This window comes from Aethalodelphis obliquidens, unplaced genomic scaffold, assembly GCF_003676395.1.
Source record: "Aethalodelphis obliquidens isolate GAN/ISIS:26980383/991018 unplaced genomic scaffold, ASM367639v1 scaffold24, whole genome shotgun sequence".
Taxonomy (NCBI): domain Eukaryota; kingdom Metazoa; phylum Chordata; class Mammalia; order Artiodactyla; family Delphinidae; genus Aethalodelphis; species Aethalodelphis obliquidens.
In genome coordinates, this window is record NW_020837968.1 from 16,980,152 (window position 1) to 16,998,156 (window position 18,005).

Here is an 18,005-nt window from a genome sequence, read left to right on the forward strand (position 1 = left end):
AGACTAAAAGTGAGGGGATGGAAAAGGGTAGCCCATGAAAATGGAAATCAAAAGAAAGCTGCAGTAGCAATACTCATATCAGATAAAATAGACTTTAAAACAAAGCCTATTAGAAGAGACAAAGAAGGACACTACATAATGATCAAGGGATCGATCCAAGAAGAAGATATAACAATTGTAAATATTTATGCACCCAACATAGGAGCACCTCAATACATAAGGCAAATACTAACAGCCATAAAAGGGGAAATCGACACAAACACTTTCATAGTAGGGGACTTTAACACCCCACTTTCACCAATGGACAGATTATCCAAAATGAAAATAAATAAGGAAACACAGTTTTAAATGATACATTAAAAAAGATGGACTTAATTGATATTTATAGGACATTCCATTCAAAAACAACAGAATACACATTTTTCTCAAGTGCTCATGGAACATTCTCCAGGATAGATCATATCTTGGGTCACAAATCAAGCCTTGGTAAATTTAAGAAAATTGAAATCGTATCAAGTATCTTTTCCGACCACAACGCTATGAGACTAGATATCAATTACAGCAAACGATCTGTAAAAAATACAAACACATGGAGGTTAAACAATACACTACTTAATAACGAAGTGATCACTGAAGAAATCAAAGAGGAAATCAAAAAATACCTAGAAACAAATGACAATGGAGACACGACGACCCAAAATCTATGGGATGCAGCAAAAGCAGTTCTAAGAGGGAATTTTATAGCAACACAATCCTACCTTAAGAAACAGGAAACATCTCGAATAAACAACCTAACCTTGAACCTAAAGCAATTAGAGAAAGAAGAACAAAAAAACCCCAACGTTAGCAGAAAGAAAGAAATCATAAAGATCACATCAGAAAAAAATGAAAAAGAAATGAAGGAAGCGATAGCAAAGATCAATAAAACTAAAAGCTGGTTCTTTGAGAAGATAAACAAAATTGATAAACTATTAGCCAGACTCATCAAGAAAAAAAGGGAGAAGACTCAAATCAATAGAATTAGAAATGAAAAGGGGAACAACTGACACTACAGAAATACAAAAGATCATGAGAGATTACTACAAGCAACTCTATGCCAATAAAATGGACAACCTGGAAGAAATGGACAAATTCTTAGAAATGCACAACATGCCAAGACTGAATCAGGAAGAAATAGAAAATATGAACAGACCAATCACAAGCACTGAAATTGAAACTGTGATTAAAAATTTTCCAACAGACAAAAACCCAAGACCAGATGGCTTCACAGGCAAATTCTATCAAACATTTAGAGAAGAGCTAACACCTATCCTTCTCAAACTCTTCCAAAATATAGCAGAGGGAGGAACACTCCCAAACTCATTCTACAAGGCCACCATCATCTTGATACCAAAACCAGACAAGGATGTCACAAAGAAAGAAAAATACAGGCCAATATCACTGATGAACATAGATGCAAAAATCCTCAACAAAATACTACCAAACAGAATCCAACAGCATATTAAAAGGATCATACACCACGATCAAGTGGGGTTTATTCCAGGAATGCAAGGATTCTTCAGTATACACAAATCAGTCAATGTGATACACCATATTAACAAATTGAAGGAGAAAAACCATATGGTCATCTCAATAGATGCAGAGAAAGCTTTTGACAAAATTCAACACCCACTTATGATAAAAACCCTCCAGAAAGTAGGCATAGAGGGAACTTTCCTCAACATAATAAAGGCCATATATGACAAACCCACAGCCAATATCGTCCTCAATGGTGAAAAACTGAAAGCATTTCCACTAAGATCAGGAACAAGACAAGGTTGCCCACTCTCACCACTCTTATTCAACATAGTTTTGGAAGTTTTAGCCACAGCAATCAGAGAAGAAAAGCAAATAAAAGAATCCAAATCGGAAAAGAAGAAGTAAAGCTGTCACTGTTTGCAGTTGACATGATACTATACATAGAGAATCCTAAAGATGCTACCAGAAAAGTAGTAGAGCTAATCAATGAATTTGGTAAAGTAGCAGGATACAAAATTAATGCACAGAAATCTCTGGCATTCCTATACACTAATGATGAAAAATCTGAAAGTGAAATCAAGAAAACACTGCCTTTTACCATTGCAACAAAAAGAATAAAATATCTAGGAATAAACCTACCTAAGGAGACAAAAGACCTGTATGCAGAAAATTATAAGACACTGATGAAAGAAATTAAAGATGATACAAATAGATGGAGAGATATACCGTGTTCTTGGATTGGAAGAATCAACATTGTGAAAATGACTCTACTACCCAAAGCAATCTACAGATTCAATGCAATCCCTATCAAACTACCACTGGCATTTTTCACAGAACTAGAACAAAAAATTTCACAATTTGTATGGAAACACAAAAGACCCCGAATAGCCAAAGCAATCTTGAGAATGAAAAACGGAGCTGGAGGAATCAGGCTCCTTGACTTCAGACTATACTACAAAGCTACAGTAATCAAGACAGTATGGTACTGGCACAGAAACAGGATGATAGATCAATGGAACAGGATAGAAAGCCCAGAGATAAACCCACGCACATACGGTCACCTTATCTTTGATAAAGGAGGCAGGAATGTACAGTGGAGAAAGGACAGCCTCTACAATAGGTGGTGCTGGGAAAACTGGACAGGTACATGTAAAAGTATGAGATTAGAACACTCCCTAACACCATACACAAAAACACACCATCCTCAAAATGGATTAAAGACCTAAGTGTAAGGCCAGAAACTATCAAACTCTTAGAGGAAAACAGGCAGAGCACTCTATGACATAATCACAGCAAGATCCTTTTTGACCCACCTCCTAGAGAAAGGGAAATAAAAACAAAAATAAACAAATGGGACCTAATGAAAATTCAAAGCTTTTGCACAGCAAGGGAAACCATAAACAAGACCAAAAGACAACCCTCAGAATGGGAGAAAATATTTGCAAATGAGGCAACTGACAGGGATTAATCTGCAAAATTTACAAGCAGCTCATGCAGCTCAATAACAAAAAAACAGCCAACCCAATCCAAACATGGGCAGAAGACCTAAATAGACATTTCTCCAAAGAAGATATACAGACTGCCAACAAACACATGAAAGAATGCTCAACATCATTAATCATTAGAGAAATGCAAATCAAAACTACAATGAGATATCATCTCACACCAGTCAGAATGACCATCGTCAAAAAATATAGAAACAATAAATGCTGGAGAGGTTTGTGGAGAAAAGCGAAGACTCTTGCACTGCTGGTGGGAATGTGAATTGGTACAGCCAATGGAGAACAGTATGGAGGTTCCTTAATAAACTACAAATAGAACTACCATATGACCCAGCAATCCCACTACTGGGCATATACCCTGAGAAAACCATAATTCAAAAAGGGTCATGTACCAAAATGTTCATTGCAGCTCTATTTACAATAGCCAGGAGATGGAAACAACCTAAGTGTCCATCATCGGATGTATGGATAAAGAAGATGTGGCACATGTATACAATGGAATATTACTCAGCCATAAAAAGAAGTGAAATTGAGTTATTTGTAGTGAGGTGGATTGACATAGAGTCTGTCATACAGAGTGAAGTATGTCAGAAAGAGAAAAACAAATACTGTATGCTAACATATATATATGGAATGTAAAAAAAAAAAAAGGCATGAAGAACCTAGGAGCAAAATAGTAATAAAGATGCAGACCTACTAGAGAATGGACTTGAGGACACGGAGATGGGGAAGGGTAAGTTGGGACAAAGTGAGAGAGTGGTAGTGTATATATGGACATATATATACTACCAAATGTAAAATAGATAGCTAGTGGGAAGCAGCTGCAGAGCACAGGGAGATCAGCTCAGTGCTTTGTGACTACCTAGAGGGGTGGGATAGGGAGACTGGGAGGGAGACGCAAGAGGGAGGAGATATGGTGATATATGTATATGTATAACTGATTCACTTTGTTATAAAGCAGAAGCTAACCCACCATTGTAAAGCAATTATACTTCAATTAAAATGTTAAAAATAAATAAATAAAAGTTTTTAAAAATTAAAATAAAATAAAGTGAGCACATCTGGCTCTCAAGACCTTGTCTACAGGATGTGTCCTCACCTGCCTTCTTCAGGGCTGTCCTCAACTCGTGGGCATCAATGGTCCCCGAGTGGTTATAATCAGTTTCCCGATAGATCTCGTAAAGTAGAAGAAAATTTCCAGGTAGAAAACAGCTTTTTGTGGCCCCTGCAGAACCATCTCCCTCTACCCCACCACTTCCTCAGAAGGCCAGGGACACCCTCAGAGAAGCCTTCACTGATTCCTCCCAAGAAGTTTCCAGAACAAAATTAAGAGCTTGGGCTGAGGGCCGGTGCTAGTCCTTTTGCCCTGTGAACAGGGGAACTTCCTGTGACAGCACTGGCACATTGACAGCACTTCCGTTGACAGAACTGGCAATCTCTCATTGACTCCTTAGTCCTTCCTGAACAGTATGTCCAGGTTTGGTGTTGCCTTTGACCATGATGAAGGATCTGGTCAGACCAGGGCAGCAAATAGATCAGGAATGGGTGTCACGGAAGGCGAGGGTCTAGAAACAGAACAGAGGACGGTGACAAGAGCCCAGAGTATGCACAACAGGGAGAGGGGTTACCAGCTGCTTCTGAATCTTCAACCAGAGCATCTTGAATTCCACCAGCCCCAAGGTGCCCGTCCTATTGCTCTAAGCAGGTTAAAGGCCAACATGATCAAGCCCAGATTCCACATGCTCTATGGATTTCGTTCTCTTGTGACCTTGCACAGTGAGTGTCTGAAGACCTCAGTGAACATCCGTGTCTGTAGTAAGAAGGGCCCTGGGGTCACGGTGGGAAATGTTGGTGGGAGACAAATTCAAATAAAGATTAAAGAGTCAAACACTCACCAAGGCCCTCCTTTGAGGTCAGGTACAGAGCTAGGAGCAAAGGGCAAGTCAGGAGCCTAACGCCCTCCGTTCATTAGCATCCAGCACCCTCGTCATCCTGGGTCATCGAGGGGTTGAGCTCTATGGTCTGTTGTAAATTCCCTTCCAGATTTAAATGTCTGGTTGATATTGATGTCATTGATAGTTGATGTCAAAATGTTATCAGAGGGACTTCCCTCGTGGTCCAGTGGCTAAGACTCTGTGCTCCTAATGCAGGGAGCCTGGGTTCGATCCCTCGTCAGGGAACTAGATCCCACATGCCACAACTAAGAGTTCACATGCCGCAACTAAAGATCCCGCATGCCGCAACGAAGATCTCACACACGGCAACGAAGTTCCTGCGTGCCACAACTAAGACCCGGCGCAGACAAATAAATAAATATTTTTTTAAAAAATGTTATCAGAAGAGTCCTCAGGAGCACGGGATTGGGATTCTCTGCCACACGGTCTACAGATGTTTGTCTGGTGTCCTGAAGGAGCTCTGAGCTTCTCAACACTGATTCCTGGGACCCTGGGACATGGTCCCAGGAACACAGCTGGCTCATAGGCCACTGCTCAACCCAAACAGGCCAGGGTTTGTGTGCAATTCTCTGTGTCCAGCAATATTGATTAAGCACTGGGCTCGACCTGGGGGGCTGGTTTTGAACTGTCCCCACCCTCATGAAGTTCAGTCTCTTTGAAATTCTACCCTTTTCTCAGCCATCCCAACTAATCACTAGACACCAGTGTGTTACAGCTCAGATGTTAAAATTCTGAAACAGAACATCATTCCCACCTCCTTCAACTAGCTAAACAAAAAGTCACGTTTACACCCAAGGGTATAAACCTCACCCTTTAAGAAAGTCTGTGTCCTTATTTCCACGATCCACGCTGAGTGTTGGATGGACCACAGCCTTCAAGTCCTAATACTTTGACCAACATACCTGAGAAGAGTAGTCTACAAGGAGTGCTAACGCTCTGGTCTAGCTAGTCCCATGTATACTTGTATCTCATTTCATCCTCACAAGCTACATATTGTTATTCCATTTTCCGGGAGAAGAAACTGAGGTTCAGAGCATTCAATAACTGCGGTGGAGCCAGAACTTGGACTCCTGTCTGTTCCAAAGCCCTTGTCCCAGAGCACCAATGTATCCTCAATCCCAGATGGAATTGTCTACAGACTCCCGGGCCCCATCCCAGACTTAATGAATCAGCATCTCCAGGAGTGAGACTCAGGCAACTGGATTGTTAAAACCTCATGGTTTTTAAGTGCTGATACATGCTATAGTGGACCACATGTTATATGATTCCATTTCCATGAAAATATCCAAAACAGACAAATCTATAGACAAAGTTGTTGTAGGGCAGAGGGTTTCAGGTTGTTGAGAGGAAAAGGTGAGTGACTGCTAATATGGGTGCAGGGTCTCTTTTGGGGGTGATAAAAATGTTCTAAAATGGGTGGTTGATGTTTATACAACTCTGTGAATATACTAAAAACCATTGAACTGTACCCTATAAATGGGTACATTGGGTGGTATGTGAATTATATCTCAATAAAGCTGTTATATTTACACAAGGCTCCATGGGCAGCTCTGCTGCATATCCGGGTTCGGAACCACTGCCCCAAAGCATCCAAACCGTGGAACAGACCCTCTTGAAGAATGACTGAGTCACGGTCCTCCTGGAGCCATGAAAATGCAAATACCCCTGGGAACAATGAGTGACTGACTACAAGGTCACCCTCAAATCTAAGTTAAAGTCTATAGGCAAGTTTGAGAAGAATGATTCAGAAATCAAAGAAATATTTGTAGAAAAATGAATCGACGCTTAACAGTTCTTTGTGGCTCACGAATTAAACTGTGGACCATGCCGACCTCATAAAAGGACACAGGGCAGGAGAGTCCCAGCGTCTGAAGCTCTGGGACCACAAGGATAGCACCCGCTCTCCGTGGCTGACACCCCCAGCAGAGGGCAGCACACGCGTGCTGGCTAACCAGGACTCCTCTGCATGACTACCGTGTAAGTACAGTTCATTCCCACCACCCCACAGGTCATCAGATCTTATCACGGATGAAGCCCTCAGAACTGAGGGGCACCCTCCTAGGCTCCAGTTTTCAAAGAAATCACCTTCACCAGCAGCACCATGGAGAACCGTAACCTGGACCCACCTGAGGCCAAGTTTCAAGTAAGTGATGTTCCACAGTTCCCCACTCTGCGCTTCATTTAAGCCGTTCCTTCCACCTAGGATGCCCTAACCTTCCCCATTCCTCCCCGAGTCTCTTACTCATTCTTCAATACACAGCGAGGGTTAAACTGGGTCAGAGTGACAAACAGGTTTTATCCTGTGTGATATTTCTCAACTACTGGTGGTGGCCGTGTCAATACTGGGAGACAAAGACAGACGGGGATAGAAACAGCCGGGGAGAAGGAGGAGGGAGGGGCCTCGTGGGAGGAGCCTCGTGGGAGGAATACTGTGATGAACAGGAGGAGGGTCACAAATGCCACATAGTTGCTGTCTTTGAATTAAAGGATTTTAAACAAGTCACTTCAACAGGGCACACCTCAGTTTCTTCACCTGTCAAATGGATCATCTCGCGCTTACTGAGGAGCAAAAATGAGATGACATTTTCCTTTACAGCTCAAGCAAGTACCTGCCGTATGCTCAGAAAATGCTGGTTCCCTTCTCCCTCTTTCCCTTGCCTCCGTCTCACTGGGAGAGGTGGAGGAGTCCCGAAAATCAGGATCAGAGTAAAAATAATGTGACATTTAAAGGATGCATCCATCAGGCTGATCATCTCCCTGCAAGTGTTGATGTTGAATCCATCGAATTTGATGTCTGTTCCTAAATATTTAAATAGAAAAGAAGGGAGGAAATCAGGATCATTTGAAGGCAGGGGAAATAATCTCCCTGGTAGGAAGACAAGGACGCCAGCCAGAGTACGGAGCCAGATGTGAGCGCCACAGAAGGGAGAGAGCATGGCGGCGGGCTCCTGGGCAGGGCCCCCTGGGGGTGGCACAGGTGGGCACTGGCATTGGGGTTCACTGTCTGAACCTCAGCTTTGCTACTCACAAGCCACCGGGACTTCAGCAAACTAATATCTCTGAGCTTTGGTTTCTTTCTCCATCAATAAGAACAGTACTTGCCCCCAAAGCTAATTGGGGCTAAAATGAGATAATGGAAGTGAACTTCTTAGTACAGTGCTTGGTGTATAGCAAGTTCTTAATAAACCAGCTAACTTTTTATTGGCTAGGTATCGTTCTAAGCACTGTACTTCTACTCCTCCAAATAACCCCATGTGGTAGATACTTTCATCCCTATTTTATAGATAAGGAAACTGAGGCCCAGAGAGGTTAAATAATTTGCTCAAGATCACACGACCCAGGCAGAGCTGGGACTTAAACGCAGGCCACCCGTCTCCATAGCCCAAGCTTTCAACCATGACACACAGCCTCTCACACGGCAGCTGTTATCCTTACTGCTAAATTGCAGGTATCTCCTGGGAGCTACAGCCATCCCTGGCTCCATACTCACCTTGCCCACACCTGAGAGCCAAGGCAGGCAGGAACCAAAGGCCCTGCAAATCCTCTCTTCCTCCCTGGGCTCTTTCTCTGCAAGGCAGGAGGGAGAGCTGGAGCAGGACGGGGTGTCTCTGAGCCTGCGCCTGGGCTCTGAGCCCTGGGGAGCTGCTCGGCCCCAGGTGGGCTCACACCCGGCCTTGCCCCTGCATCCTGCATGCTCACCCCCTGTCCTGTTGCCATGGGTGAACATGCCCATCACTCAACCAGGCGGAAGCCTGACCCTGGCCCAGCCCTGGGCCCAACAAGAAGCCAGTTCCGTGCCAGCTTACATGGGGCTGCGGTTCAGAGGGAAGGAGCAAGGCTTTCCTCAACCTGGGTGCAGCTGGATCCTCTGACAGCCCCCAGGGCTTGCTAAAGTCTAAAGACGGAGAACTGTCACGACCTAGGACAGTCAGAATCCTCCCCTCCACACGCTTTGCCCAGGGATGCGCTACAGAACAAGATCTTCAAGCTGCGCAGTTTCCCACTGTATCAAAGTGATAAATTTGGCGGGAAAATTTCACTTACTCTCAGCCCAACTTCTTTCCTCCCAAGACTCAGGACTCTTTGCTGCAGGGCCAGTTGGCCCCAGCACAAGCCCCACCTTCATTCGGCCCAGCACCCCTCCCGCTCCAGCCTCTCCCACCTGCTGGACGCTCCATCAGCCCAGAGGGAATCAGGGCCCCGGGCCAGAGGCCAAAGGCCCCTTGTGCCCATCTGCAGTGCCCCTGGCCCAATGCCTGCACCCATTCTTACCCCACCCCCACCCCAGCATCTGTCTTAGGCTCCCAGACTTCCTGAAAAGCCCCAAGGAAGAACTTACGTTTGGAAAACACCTCATTCAGAGCCGTCTTGAGTTCATTGACACTGATCTCAGAATCCTAGAGAGAGGAACCCAAATGCAAATCACGTCAGGCCCTGACAAGCGTTTCAAGACATTAAATTCATGTAGAGTCAGACACCAGGTCCACTGACTCTATGATTTTAAAAGGCTGCGACATCTTTTAAAAACTCCAATTCACAGTTTTTCTGGGGCCCCTGTAGCCGGGTGGGAAGTGTATATTAATGGCATGAGTGGGGTACACCTTCTGCAGAAGGCTGCTCACGGTGCCTGCTGCCCATCTCCGGGCTTGCCTAACCCAAGACCAAGACATGGCAAGAAGCAATAATAGGAGGCAGTGCTGACGGGCCACACGCCTGATGTGGGACATCCTCAAACCCTCACAACAGCTCTGCACCCATGTTAGAGTTAAGGAAACTGTGATTGCTAAACACCATATACATTCACCATGTAATTGTCATTTCCATGTGATGTAACTGCTGGGGGTTCACAGCCACCAGTGGCAGAAACCTAAGACTGTCTCACCCCAAAGTGCCGCTTTCCCCACTGCACCTATGGGAGTTGCTATTTCACGCATAGCCCATCTCAAACTGGAAGTAGAGATTTAGGGGAGTAGGATTTCCCACGTGCATTTGGGATAAACACTGAGCCAGTAGGATGGTTCATCCCTTAACTCTGAGCTGGAGGGCAGACCTCGGGCAGGATGATGAATGAGGCTCAGAGAAGGGATGCTGGACTGAGATCTGGGTTCCAGTCGTGACTCCGTCCCTTACTCTCCATGCGACCTTAGCCAAGTCACTTCCTCTGGTGAGGTGTGGTCTTATCACTTGTCCCCATGGGACCCCACTTCTCCCTGCCTCCACCAGCCAGGCCCAGGCTATTCTACTAGAAACCAGGGAGGTGGGAGCTGCACAGGGCAGCCTTGCCTGTGAGCACAGCTGGCCTCATTCAAGCACGGCACGGTCAGTCCCAATAACAAGACCTGGGGACCCTCTGAAAAGCCTCCAGGCCAAGAATGGGATGTTGAGATCTTGGCCTGTCCCTCACCGGGCCTTGTGCCCCAGCAAGCTCCTTAACTCTCTGTGCCTGACCCTTCACCCGCAGAGCAGGGACAGTGACCGATACTGTCCCACCAGGAGAGAAAAGATAAGGTACGTGAAGAACTATACAAATAGGAACTTTTACTTTGTTATCAGTCTTGATGTTCTAAATAAAATATGGTCCCTTGGCAGCTAAGGCAACAAGGTTTTGTTAGCAAAAACACTGGTCTGAGCGCCCAACTAAAACACAGATTGACTCATTTTTGCAAAGCTTCTTTTAATGGCTATATAAAGGAATTTTGTTCCCAGGTTTTATCTTCTGCAAGGATTCTGATGTATTTTCTTCTACGCTATCCTTAAATCTAGAAAGTGGCTCTGAGCTTCCCTGCAGGGTGAAGAGCATTGTTTTTACCTTCTGTTATGGACTGAATGTTTGTGTACCCAAAAATTCATATGTTGAAATCCAATCCCCAATGTCATAGTATTAGGAGGAGAGACTTTTGGGAGGTGATTAGGTCATGAGGGTGAAGCCCTTTTGAGTGGGATTAATGCCCTTATAAAAGGAACCCCAGACAGATCCCTCACCCTCTTTCCACCTTGTGAGGACACAGTGAGACTTCAACAGTCTGCAAGCTAGAGGAAGGCCCTCCCCAGAATCCAACCATGCCTGATCTCACTTCTAGCCTCCAGAACTGTGAGAAATAAATTTCTGTTTATTCTGTTTCATACGCTTCCCAGTCTGTGGTACACTATTATGGCAGCCCAAGATGACGGATGCCTTCCAAGGCCCTTTGGCAAACCTTATTATCCTTCAAAGAGCAGTGCATTCACTGTATCTATGGGGCCAGTTGTGACACTTGCAGTCCTGAGTCTGCTCTGACTTATGGCCTCACAGGACTGGAATCACAATAAGCTAAGTCAGCAGGACAGGGAGGGAAGAAGCAGGGGGCACACCAGCATCTTCCCCTGGCTCCGTGTGCCCCTGAGCGGTGCCGGCACCTGAACCAACTTGAATTCCGCAGCCCAAGCTCCGCTGGTGTCCCTGAGGGCAGGCAGGGCGGCGGGCCGGTGAACACCAACCCCAGGCCAGGTTAACTGAGCCGCCTGCCACCTGGGCTGAGCGATTCCTCTCATCTCTGAAGGATATTGATATAGGGAAGTTTTGCCTCCCCGCTTTTTATAAAGTCAGGGCTCTGATCCAACAGGGCCAGTTTACACACAGAAAGGCTTTTGGTAGGATCTAGAGATTCGGATTTTCTGTGTTCTCAAAAAGCAGTCAACACAGCAAGAAAAATGGCCTTGGTCCCAAGATTCCTCTCCCCAGCAGTGCAGGAAAGGCCTCTCAGGTTTAAGACAGGAAAGTGGCAACAGACAGAGTTGGGGGACCGGAGACCTGCGGCCTCATCGTTTATACTCACGGAGATGCGAGGGGAAAGACTCAGGTGAGCTGAGCTTTCCAGAACACTCTCCTGCCTATCTGGGAGCCTGTCTATGCCCTGTACTCACCTTCCCTGCAAGCTTCTCAAACAGGCTCCAGAGCTGGCCGTCTTCTTGTCCACCTCATTGGGGTGTGGGCAATTGCAAAGTTAAGATGGGACTCGTTGAGGAGAATGAAAGACAAAGATTTAAAATTCATTCGCTCGTCACTCACTACATCTGTCGCATATCTGTCGTGTGTCGGACACTGGGTGGATGGGGGTACATGACAGTAAACAGGAGAGGTCCAAGGTCCTGGCCCCAGGAGCTCTCCATCCAGCAAGGTCCAGGGGTCTAGGGGCTTCCTCTATCAGCGATGTGAGGAAGTGATCCCCACCAACCCTGAATTTCTGATTTCAACCCTGAATCGCTTTCAGAGATCGGTGGCAACACTGACAGCAGAGAATCTCGGTCTGGGTCTGTGGGTTCCTAAAAGAGATTCACTGATGACCTTCAAGGGGTCTGTGAACTTCAGGTATTGCATGAAAATTGGGAGTAACGTTAACATGTGTTTTCTTAGCCTTCACCAGATTCTGAAATAGCAACATGATTAAAAAGGAGTTAAAATCACAGCCTAGTGGAAACAGCAGAACTGGAAGCCAGAAGACAGGAGTTCAAACACCGCACTGACCAATTACGAAACTCCATCTCAGGGCTCTGACATCCATTTCCTCAAGTCCAGTATTAAATTAACTAGGCTTGTTACATGGGGTCATTTGAGAATCAAATGAGAACGAATGTGTGTCAAAGTCCTTCGAAAATTGCTAATCATCATATGAATGACTGTCCAGAGACTTTCTGATATGACCATGGGCTCTTTGCAAAATGGAATGAAACTCCTCAACTGTCATCACCAGACAGAAAAGTCACAAGTTTCCCAGATGTCTTGAAGAGTTTCAGAAAACCAAGTCAATTTCTTCCAAAACCATCACTCAGGAAAGTACAAAAGACCTGATCTGGCCCAATGATACTGTACTATTAAGAGTAGCAGCGGTAGTGATAGTACTTACCTTTGTTGAGCACTTACTACCTGTCAGGTACTATACATAGATTGGTTCATTTAATACTCATGAGTACTCTATGAGATCGGTCTCATTGCTATCCACATTTCACAGATGGAGAAACTGAGGTTTAAAAGTGTTAAGTAACAGGCCAAGATTACACAGCTGGTACATGGTGGAGGCAGGATTCAAAGTCAAGCTTGTGCGCTGTTTCACCAGCCACCAGTCTGACCCCCAGAGCAGCTGCTCTCAGCATCCTACTGCAACTCAACCTCGCCAGGGCTCTGCTTCCTCGTCGATAACACAGGGGTTTTAATGCCTATCATACTGTTTACATTTATGAGGAGTAAATCCAAAAATACATCTAAAGTTTTTAGAAGAAATGATAAATACTTCTCATCACACATGTATGATTTTAAAGTGGTCTTGTAGAATAAAAGCTTTATATCATCCATGTAATAAAATATACGATAACCTGAATCTAGTGTGAAGTCTACGGATTCTGAACATAGAGTAATATTCTATTATTCTGGGGGAAAATAAGTATGAACTGGAAAGAAAGGAAAGAAGGAAGGGAAGGAGGGAGGGAGGGGGGAAGAAAGAGAGAGGAAGAGGGACTTCCCTGGCGGTCCAGTGATTAAGCCTTCACCTTCCAATGCAGGGGGTGGAGGTTTGATCCCTGGTCAGGGAGCTAAGATCCCACATGCCTCGTGGCCAAAAAGCCAAAACATAAAACAGAAGCAGTATTGTAACAAATTCAATAAAGACTTTAAAAATGGTCCACATCAAAAAAAAAATCTCTAAAAAAAGGAAGAAATAGACTAGAGCTATACATTTCAATAAGGATAAATCTCAGCGCTGCGGTTGGGCTGGCTGCTCAGACCCACCTTCTCCAGCTCTACAGCACCGGCCTTACTATTCCTGCCTTCCAGTTCTACTGTTCTCCCTCAGGGACTGGGAAGGTCCTGGCTATAGAAGTCAACTGCAGTAATAGGGAGGATTCTATTAAAGCAACTGTATGGCCTTCTTACCTAGGAATCATGCAGACATTCAAATACTGTACTTATAAAAATTACACAAGTTATACATGAAAACGTGCAATATCAAAGCATATTAAAAGTTCAAGTCCCCCTTGGAAGGGGGGGCGGTGGGATGAATTGGGAGATTGCTATTGACATTTGTACACTACTATGTATAAAATAGATAATGAATGAGAATGTACTGCATAGCACAGGGAACTTTACTCAGTGCTCTGTGGTGACCTAAATGGAAGGAAATACAAAAAAGAGGGGTTATATGTATATGTATTGTTGATTCTCTTTGCTGTACAGCAGAAACTAACACAACATTGTAAAGCAGCTATACTCCAATAAAAATTTATTTTTAAAAAGTGAAAGAAAAAATGGACACGGGCACAAACGGGTGCATAGCAGGTACTTCACCACTAGGGGATGTCATTGCACATGGGAGTTTCTGGATACCAGGGAGAAAGATGCTTTTAAATGATGGCATACATGGTCTGGCAAACGGTACTTCAGTTCGTTCACTCCTTCAAAAAAATATTTACTGGACACCCGGCACATGTTGGGAACTGTTCTGTATCTGTGTCTGAGATGTAGTGGTGAACAAGACATGGTCCTTGCTCTCAAGGACCTTAACGTAGTGGAATTATCTGTTGCTCTGAGAAAATATACATGAAAACGCTTTGGAAATGGTAAGGCAACCTGGCAAAAACAGGTATTATTTTACTGTTGTCATATTACATGTTGACAGCATCTTTGCAACCCTTCTCTAGTGTGTTTGTTCAATTGCTTTCTTTTTTCCCTCCCCCATTCCAAGCAGGCCCTTTAAATGTCCAGCTGTCCAAGTCTTGAAGATTTCTGGAGGGAGGAAAACAGAAGTTCTTGAAGGCAAGGGCAATGGCTCTTCCTGTCTCCTGTAAAGTCTTAAGTCCCCTGAATATATTATCCCTGTGGCGTGTGTGTGTGTGTGTGTGTGTGTGTGTGTGTGTGTGTGTGTGTGTCAGGGGGAGGGGTACCTTAAAGAGAAAAGGCCAAGTTTCCCTGAGACCAAGAAGATGTTGGCCGTTCCCAGGGCCCTGAAATATGGGAACCCTTGTATGGCTCCATACATATGCTCTGGGGACCTCAAGGGACGGTGGTCCCCTAGGCCTGGCGACTCCTAGTTTACCAAAGATTCTAAGCCGCAGACCTAGTACAGAAGCCCAAGAGCTGCCAGACATGAAGGAGCTGAGCTGAGACAGTGGGCATCTCAAGGGAGAACAGTGAGGACCCGTGACTGGTACAGACTTCCTGGTGTTTCAGAAAACCCCAAGACCATGGGAGGTGGAGACGGTGCACCCCGACAATGACTGATATTGAACTCCTGAAATGGGGCTTTAGTAAGTTTTGGGGTTTTGTTGTTGTTGTTGTTTTTGCGGTACGCGGGCCTCTCACTGTTGTGGCCTCTCCCGTTGCGGAGCACAGGCTCAGCAGCCATGGCTCACGGGCCCAGCCGCTCTGCGACATGTGGGATCTTCCCGGACCGGGGCACGAACCCGTGTCCCCTGCATCGGCAGGCGGACTCTCAACCACTGTGCCACCAGGGAAGCCCAGTAAGTTTTTTTTATTAAAGTGTAGTTGATTTACAATATTGTGTTAGTTTCTGGTGTACAGAAAAGTGATTCAAATATATATATTCAGAGTATGAGAAAGAATATATGTATATATTTTCTTTCTCATATTCTTTCCATTATGGTTTATTACAAGATATTGAGTATAGTTATACTAGGTCTTTGCTGTTTACCTATTTTATATATTGTAGTGTGTATCTGTTAATCCCAAACTCCTAATTTATCCTTCCCCCTCTTTTCTCCTTTGGTAACCATATATTTGTTTTCTATGTCTGTGAGTCTGTTTCTATTTTGTAAATAAGTTCATTTGTATCATTTTTTTAGATTCTACATATAAGTGATGTCATATTATATTTGTCTTTGTCTGACTTACTTCACTTAGTGTGATATTCTCTAGGTCCGTCCATGTTTCTGCAAATGGCATTATTTCATTCTTTTTTATGGTTGAGTAATATTTCATCATCATATATACCACATCTTCTTTATCTATTCATCTGTTGATGGAGACTTGAGTTGCTTCCATGTCTGGACTATTGTAAATAGTGCTGCTATGAACATTGTGGTTGCATGTGTCTTTTCGAATTAAGGTTTTCTCTGGTTATGTGGCCGGGAGTGGGATTGCTGGGTCATGTGATAGCTCTATTTCTAGTTTTTTTAAGGAACCTCCATACTGTTCTCCATAGTAGCTGTACCAATTTACATTCCCACCAACAGTGTAGGAGGGTTCTCTTTTCTCCACACCCTCTCCAGCATTTATTATTTGTAGAATTTTTGATGATGGTAGAGTCAGTTTTAAGTTGATTTAGCAGGGAAAAAAAAGGGGGAGTGGGGGAAGGATAGTTCTTCCCACCTGAATTGTGGACTCAGATCCACACCCTCCACACTGGCACACTGGCCTTTCTAACACACTTGGGACCACTAGGAGGAGCAGCTACTGTGAGAGACAAGGCCTGGGGGGCAGTGAAGAGGCTGAGCTGGCATCTACCTGCAGTGCGGAAGGGGAAGGGGGCAGGAGGGAGACCTCTGACCAGCTGGGACCACCCAGAGGCAGAAGCACAGAAAGGGCCTCTGGTGCCAGGAACTGCAGCTGACTCAAGGCAGGGGCCGCTACTGACCATTAGCTTAACTACTGGACACCAAGTCCAGTTCAGAGACTAATGGGAATGAGAAGGAACAGACAATGGGGCACACGTTTTCTATCTAATAGACTCACGGCATAACTGCCCCGCCCCCAGGGCAAGATAGGTCCATCTTTGGCATCTCCTCATGCATCTGCAGAAATAAGAGCTTAAAGATTTGATATATGCCAAATAATACCACTACCCCTCACAAAACAGCCACACTCAACGTGCTGCCTCTGTGCACCGCATCTGAGAAACAGGGCAAGGAGGGAGGGGCAGAGGGAGTGAGGCAGGTGAACCCACAAACTCTGTGCATTTCTTCCTCCAAAGTCTGCTCTGAAATGACCTCCCCCACGGAGCCTCCCAAAGGAGGTGTTCACTCCAGCACCCTCAGACTACATTCACACAGGCTTAGATCCATTGCTGGCGTGAGCTGCCCTTCATCTTTTTCCTTATGCTTCTGTCGTTTGTCTAAAAGACTGGATGGAGGTCTGTCTAAGAGCAGGGACTAGATCTCTTTCTCCCATCGCCTTCTCCATCCCACCCAGAAGTGCTCAAGCTCACAGCAAGTGCTCTGAGGATCCACCTGCCTGAATGTGGGGGACACTCAGACTCCCCCTACGGGGTAGGAATGTGTTACAAAGCCTGGGTTCCAGGTGCTGCGTCTATCTCATCTTCATCAGGAAGAGTCAGGACCTAGAAAATGTTGTGGCCCTGATGAATAAAGTTATCGTCCTCAGTATATAAAGAGCAGTTATGAATCAATAAGAAATCCCAAATGACTGCTATGCATCAGTGTCAGAGCTTGGCATACTAAAATGCGGCATACCTCATGTGGGCTTCCAGCTACTACATCCCCAATTTCCCTAAAACACAAAGAAAGAAAAAAACAAATATGAGTAAGTCAAACATACAGCTAATGGCTAGGTTCTTTTAGGAAGTTTTTAGCTCTGCTGAGGGATTGGATTCCTACGCAAGACCTTCAGTTCCTACTAGCACCAAACTGCATAAACTGAACCAGGACCCCTTCCTTCACCTCCCCAACCGCCCCCCCACCCTGAGTTTTTCACCAGAGACACGAACTGCCAAGTTCAGTGGGCACCCCATGGAATCTAGAATGTTCCCCCTGGTGGATCACTCTTCTGGGGAATTCTCTCCCCACCTTGCCCCAGTTACTATTCTCATCTTCCCCTAGTAACCCAGCTATGTGAATCCCTGTTGAAATGGTGTCTGAGGAGTAAGCCACCAAGCCCACAGCCCACGTGTCCATGCACACACGCACATGGTTTACGTGGTGCCGTGTGGTGTGTGTGTGTGTGTGGTATATGTGGTGTGTGTCTGTGTGTGTATGTGTGTTGTGGATGTGTATGGTATACGTCTGTGTTGTGTGTGTGTATGTCTGT

At 45.0% G+C, this 18,005-nt stretch overlaps 1 protein-coding gene across 1 annotated transcript in view; it reads right to left on the reverse strand.

The window, feature by feature from the left end:
- The window catches only part of CAPN8 (calpain 8), a 55,261-nt gene that overhangs the window by 9,506 nt on the left and 27,750 nt on the right, over positions 1 to 18,005 (reverse strand). Inside the window, exons 12-19 of the mRNA XM_027122473.1 lie at positions 17,432 to 17,468; positions 12,024 to 12,039; positions 11,879 to 11,931; positions 9,315 to 9,372; positions 7,711 to 7,775; positions 4,649 to 4,717; positions 4,403 to 4,405; positions 4,120 to 4,195 (exon numbers count right to left, since the gene is read on the reverse strand). Of these exons, the coding sequence (XP_026978274.1) occupies positions 4,120 to 4,195; positions 4,403 to 4,405; positions 4,649 to 4,717; positions 7,711 to 7,775; positions 9,315 to 9,372; positions 11,879 to 11,931; positions 12,024 to 12,039; positions 17,432 to 17,468 (377 nt within the window). The remainder of the gene's footprint in view (positions 1 to 4,119; positions 4,196 to 4,402; positions 4,406 to 4,648; positions 4,718 to 7,710; positions 7,776 to 9,314; positions 9,373 to 11,878; positions 11,932 to 12,023; positions 12,040 to 17,431; positions 17,469 to 18,005) is intronic.